Source organism: Sinocyclocheilus anshuiensis, unplaced genomic scaffold (assembly GCF_001515605.1).
Source record: "Sinocyclocheilus anshuiensis isolate Anshui unplaced genomic scaffold, SAMN03320099.WGS_v1.1 scaffold1296, whole genome shotgun sequence".
NCBI lineage: Eukaryota > Metazoa > Chordata > Actinopteri > Cypriniformes > Cyprinidae > Sinocyclocheilus > Sinocyclocheilus anshuiensis.
This window is the reverse complement of record NW_015542415.1, coordinates 369,703-375,653: the sequence shown is the minus strand read 5'-3', so window position 1 is coordinate 375,653 and position 5,951 is coordinate 369,703. Positions and strand designations below refer to the sequence as shown.

The 5,951-nt window shown below is 37.5% G+C and overlaps 2 protein-coding genes across 4 annotated transcripts in view; one reads left to right on the top strand and one right to left on the bottom strand.

The window, feature by feature from the left end:
* Nucleotides 1-418, top strand: part of LOC107693454 (WD repeat-containing protein 44-like) — an 18,823-nt gene extending 18,405 nt beyond the window's left edge. For all 3 annotated transcript variants that reach the window (XM_016492854.1, XM_016492856.1, XM_016492855.1), the window contains 2 exons: nt 89-223; nt 309-418. In XM_016492854.1, the coding sequence (XP_016348340.1) occupies nt 89-223; nt 309-397 (224 nt within the window). In that variant the 3' untranslated portion in view covers nt 398-418. The remainder of the gene's footprint in view (nt 1-88; nt 224-308) is intronic.
* A 2,317-nt stretch (nt 419-2,735) lies between these two features.
* The window catches only part of LOC107693453 (U2 snRNP-associated SURP motif-containing protein-like), a 13,662-nt gene continuing 10,446 nt past the window's right edge, over nt 2,736-5,951 (bottom strand). Inside the window, exons 20-24 of the mRNA XM_016492853.1 lie at nt 5,565-5,598; nt 5,095-5,239; nt 4,862-4,972; nt 4,517-4,707; nt 2,736-3,226 (exon numbers count right to left, since the gene is read on the bottom strand). Coding sequence (XP_016348339.1) covers nt 3,100-3,226; nt 4,517-4,707; nt 4,862-4,972; nt 5,095-5,239; nt 5,565-5,598 — 608 coding nt within the window. The 3' untranslated portion in view covers nt 2,736-3,099. The remainder of the gene's footprint in view (nt 3,227-4,516; nt 4,708-4,861; nt 4,973-5,094; nt 5,240-5,564; nt 5,599-5,951) is intronic.

Sequence of the window (5,951 nt, the reverse complement as noted above, 5' to 3'; positions counted from 1 at the left end):
CCCCCCCCCCCCCCCAATAGTGCAGTTCTAACAACCATTATTGTATGTATTTTAGGGTCTTAAATTACAAGTGCTTTCTGCTTTGTAGCCCATAATGCTGTAGTTACTTCAGCCATTTTTGCTCCGCATCCGGATCTCATCGTGCCTCAGGAGGCAGGGACAGAGAAGCCAGACTCGGACTGTAAGAGTGACAGCACGGACGACACTGAGACCATCCCATCAGGTACTGAAAGCAACTTTGCCAAATAGCATTGTGAGATCACAGCAGTGCACTGAACAAAAATAACCCATTCTCTTCATTTCCTCAGGGGCCCTGAAAACAGACCACACTGAAGTTTTGCTCTCTGCGGATTTCACTGGAGCCATTAAAGTTTTTGTCAATGTTAAAAAATACTGAGTGCTTGTGCTGTATATGACACCCAGCAAGTATATATATAATTAATTTAAAGGCTCCTCTCAGCTTTCGGACGGAGCTAAAACAAAATCAGTGCCACTTTTCACCTAACTGAGCCCCCATTCATTGACCAATCAGCTGCTGGAGAGTGCTCTGAAAGGTGGAGATTATAAGCCCTGCCTTATTTGCAGAGAACAGGGACCCAGGAAGTTGGAAGGCGGGGACAGTTGAGGAGCAGGGACAGATGTCATTACAGCTAAACGCATCTTTCTTTACCTTCCTTTCTTTTTAATTTGATATCGTTTGGAGAGGTAATGTTGTATTGTTACTGTATGTACTACAAGGGCTTTAATTTGCATAGAGCAATGATGCCATTTTAATGGATGGGTGAAACTGCAAGCCTGTACGGAGATAGAATGGATATGAGAGATACAGGTAGTCAGCCCTTCAGACACACACACACACACATACACACACTGACTTGAATTTCCCCCTGCGTACTTCAACCCCAAAATCAATGTTTCTGGAAAACACAAGACCTCACATTTCCAACATGAGCACTAACTAAACCCATTTCAATTTAAGAATCTTTGTCGGTGTTATTTTATGTTGTAAAAAGAATTGAACCTGATTTTTTTTATGTGTGTGATTCCAGAAATAATAATAAAAAAAAAAAATTCTATAAAGATTTTCCCCATGTTGTGTCGTTTTGTTTCTGTATGTATGCAATAAAATGTTTTTCACTGAGAAAATTAAATATTTTTCTTATAATATTTGAATTTGTTTTTTAGAGCAATGGCAATTAAACCAATTGTGTGTGTATATATATATATATATATATATATATATGTCCTTTTTTAAGAATATGGTATTTAAAGATTATTTTGTAAAATCACCATAAACAATTAATACACATGCACTGGTGGAACAGTCCTTTAGACACTGTTCTGCCAGTGTTTACATGTGATAGACGATCATGTGTGTAAACTATCACAACAGTTTACATACAATAGACAATTATGGTCATAGTTCCAATAACTAAGATTAAAGGGATCTTTCTACTGACGAAGATGCCCAGGGTTCCTGCTCACTTGTGTGAACATGCCATAGTCCTGCTGCAGAAAGGTATATGAGCAATAAACTGCAAAGTCCATAATATAAGACAGTGCTACAGGGAAAAAGTCTTGCAGTGGCAAACCATGTGTCCCCCAAGATGTGTTCATAAAAATATTTACAAATGTTAATAAATTTGCTAAAACAAAAGCAGCTGAATGTGAGGAGGTTTTTTTTTTTGGCTGAGTTTAATTTATAATATCACTCTTACACAATGTAAATAGGTCTTTATGAAAATATATAACTTCCTTTATATTTGAAGAACGTATTTGCTGCTCTTCGTTGTAAAAAATTTGAAACCCCTGCTCTACTCAAGTTTGTGAATGCAGGAGTTTTCAACTATACGAGTTTGATTTTGTGTGTTGTTGCGCATTTCAGTGTAAAACAAGTGTGGTATTCTATATGAATGATCATATTTATAAACGTGGGCATTGACAGTTTGTGTTCTTTTTGTAAACGTGCAGAAGACTTAATTGCCCTATATCAAAATAATTCTGGTCTGACCTAACATTTGAATCTAGCAATGTTACACACTCTTTAACTTTTGCTAAATGTGATAAAAATTCATTCATAAGCATATAATAAATGAATATACTATGTTTAGTATTCCATTTTTCGCCTTATTAAAACTGAATTAGAAGCACTAGTTAAATCGCAATGATTTATAATGAACAAGAAACCCTGAGATTTCTTAAATATTATGAAATATTTAAAGCAAATCCCAGTAATTATGTTCTTTCCTTGTGAAACCATGTCTATGTTTTAGTATGAATACATATTTGTATTTCCCTAACATGTCCCTTAGCAGTGCAAGTTGTTTAAAGTATATATTTGATGTAATATTTACATGTTTTTTTTCTCCTTTCTTATTGTCATTATTCAGATCTGATTTCTTTCAGTATTAACTTGTAACTGTTCTTGAAGTTGTTGTGAAGTATGTTTATTAATAAGTTATGAGTTGCATTCTCAGTTATCAGAGGGCAGTTTTACAGTAAATTAAGCAGTTTTAGCACAAAAGTCTTTTATGATCAGTTTTCTTTCAAGTGAAAAACTGTCATGGCAGAGCAATAGTTCAAAAAAGGATCTTACAAAGCAAATAGTTCTAGCAGTTTTATTCTGAGCCTTCTATGAACACCATTCATAGAAGCATTCAAATATATTCAACAATGTTTAACAACTGCTTTATGAAAACCTCTAACCCCTTATATAATATTTACAAGACACAGCCTTCCTTCCACAATTGTTTTTATTGTAAAGTTTGGAGGCGGAGGGTTAATCTTGCAGAATTTTTTAAACACTGGATTTAAAACAAGAGGAAAACAAATAAAACTGTTTACAAAACAAAAAGATCTGTACAAGTTCACACTTCATCTTAGAAAAACTCAGCCAAGCCCAGGGTGGTGACTGCAGCAGCCACACTGAGGACCGTTCTGGAAACAAATGAACAGCTGTAAATCAGCTGTAAGTCCATAATCAAAGAACTGTTGAATAGAGACATGTTGATGTGCATGACAAAAGCAGTCCATCCACAGGCTCCATCAGGCTGTGTTACGAGATGACTGTGGAGGTCACAGGGTTCCAAGGGTCAGAGTTCAATGTTTACTCTTCTTGGTCTTTTTGTGCGAGCGATGTGGTGATCGGGACGATGACCTCCAGGATTTGTGCTGCGGTGATGGTGATCGAGAGCGTTTTGACTTCCGCGGTGATCGAGATCTTGTTCTTCATGGGATAAAGAGGATAAATTGAGAGGTAAATGGTGGGTAAAATACACACAAATACTTAATATGGTAAAATGACCAAGAACAACTAGTTAGTTGATTTCTAGTCAGTTGGTTTCTCTTTCTATGGTGCTGTGCTGGGTAACCTCACAAACAGTGAAATCTCACTTCTCTAACATCCCACTTGTATACTGCATGTCATAACACAACCAATCAAAAGTTTGAAGGCATATATATATATATTAATAAATCAATACTTTTATTCAGCAAGGATGCCTTAGTTAACAGTGATCAAGAATGATGGAAAAGACATTTATAATGTTACAAAAGATTTCAATCAAATGCTGTTTTGAACTTTCTATTCATCAAAGAATTCACAAAATCTTACCAACCTCAAACTTTTGAACTGTAGTCTGTTTTGAAACAAATTACTTGTCACTTAAAACTTGTGCCTGGTCAGGATATTGTGAATGACTGTTTTTGAATAATAATGGGACTTACAGTAACTGCTAATCATAATAATTAGACCAGGGGTCTCCAATCTCGGTCCTGGAGGGCCGGTGTCCTGCAGAGTTTAGCTCCAAATTGCCTCAACACACCTGCCTGGAAGTTTCTAGTATGCCTAGTAAGACCTTAATTAGCTGCTTCAGGTGTGTTTGATTAGGGTTGGAGCTAAACCAGACATTGTCTTACTATTGGGAGATGAGAGTGTCTGTATTACTTACTATTGGAGAAAGCATAACGGGCAACTTGGATCACGTGTGCCTTAATAACAAATCACATTACAGCCTTGACCTCACTAAATTTCAGTCAGAGTTGTGCGACACTCAATCGCCGTTTACAGATACCATAGGAATAAATGAGAAATGCCGTAAGCTGTATCCTACCTGTCGCAAAAAGTCTGTGACTTCTCTTATAAAACGGCATTTTTGTCGGTGTAAACTAAAAATACTTCAATCCAAAAGTATTGTTTAGTGTAAAACATGTTGAAGATTAGCAGATAGGCGGTCGGTTCATTAAATGATAAGCTGTTTCCCCTAAAAAACTTTTTATTCAGTGTAGTGAAGCCTCTCCTCCATTGACATCCATTAAAAAAAAAAAAAACGCCTCTGGTCTCCTTTCCCATATACTGCCAAAGCGGAAGCGTTTAGCATTAGCCGTAATGCCTTTTTGGTTAAAGGTTGCAGGCTTACATTCTAGTGGCTTTGGCTAAACACTGCAGAACACCGGCCCTCCAGGACCGAGTTTGGAGAACCCTGAACTAGACAAAATATGTGTGGTCTGTGCATACCTCTCTCTCCTCTCTTCTTTGTCTCGACTCCGTCCTCTACTCCTTTCTCTGTCCTCACTCTTTCTACTTTTTTCTTTATCCCTTGTTTTACTCCTGTCCTCCCCTTTATCTCTCCGCTCATCTTTTTTGGACCGGTCTTTCTGTTTTTGTGAATATTTGTCTTTCTTTTCCTGGTCATCCTTGTCAAACTCCTAAAGAAGAAGTGACAGAAAGCAAATTAAAGAAATGTGTTTATTGATTTGCCAGAAGTTACAAATTTTGTATCAGAATTCTGTGATTATGCAGACATGCTATATAATTCTTGAATAAAACCTTGTATTATACAGTTTGAGAAGTGGTGTTTACCTTCTGTAGCAGTCTGTTTCTGTAGTGCTGAACTTGCTGTTGTAGAGTCATACTAGACTTCCTCTGTCTCTTACCCGACTCCAACTCATCCTGGAAATTCATCACCTTCACCTGCAATATGCATAAGCACACTTTTATAGTGCCTGGCAACACAGTTAGCTTTAGTGCTATGTCCGTCTGTGAGTGTGTGGGAGGGAGATAGCGAGACATGAAATACTGAGTGAGTGACTAACCTCCAATTCTCGGAGGCTTGTCCTTTTGCTTTCAGACAGCTCAAAGTTCCTCAGAGAACTCTTAAACTCCGCCCCCTCAAACCTGCTGGGGCTGTCAGCTTCATCACTGCTCATATCAGAGTCACCATCATTTTTCTTCAGGCCACTGCATGACAAAGACAGGGCAGGAAACAATGAGGTAACCAAAACTAAAAAGAGTGGTGTATTTTCGATTCTACTTTATATATATATATATATATCCTCTGCTCAAAAATCCATGTTTGCCATTGTAATCTAACTTTGCCAACGTACATGCAAAAGCAAACAATCAGCATGTTTAATGGACAGTCCTCATAAAGAAGGTAATCATGTAAAGAAATCATGTGACTTGAGGCTGTTGAAATGCTCCAATGAAATATCATGTGATTAAACTGAATCATCCACTCATCGCAGAGAACAATAAATAAAATGAACATCCAGCAGGGTCTTACCTTGATTTCACCTCAGTGTCTGAGTCATTCTTGGCTGAAAGGATGATAAGAACAGTTTAAGGTTTTAAAGGATGCATGTATATATATATATATATATATATATATATAGAGAGAGAGAGAGAGAGAGAGAGAGAGGGAAGTGTGTTATGAGTTAGATCCTGTTCTCCATGGCAACGTGTGGAGAGAGATAGCAAGAGAGGGTGTAATGAGAGGTCATCCACAGGCCAGAGACAGGCCACGGGGACAAGAGCATGAGGATTCCTCTCCCCATCACCCCCCCACACACACATTTTTATGAATAAAATCAAACAAAGTTTTACTTAAAGGCACAATATGTAAGTTTTCGCCGCTAGAGGGTGCATATTCAAAACAAACAAAGAATAAAAG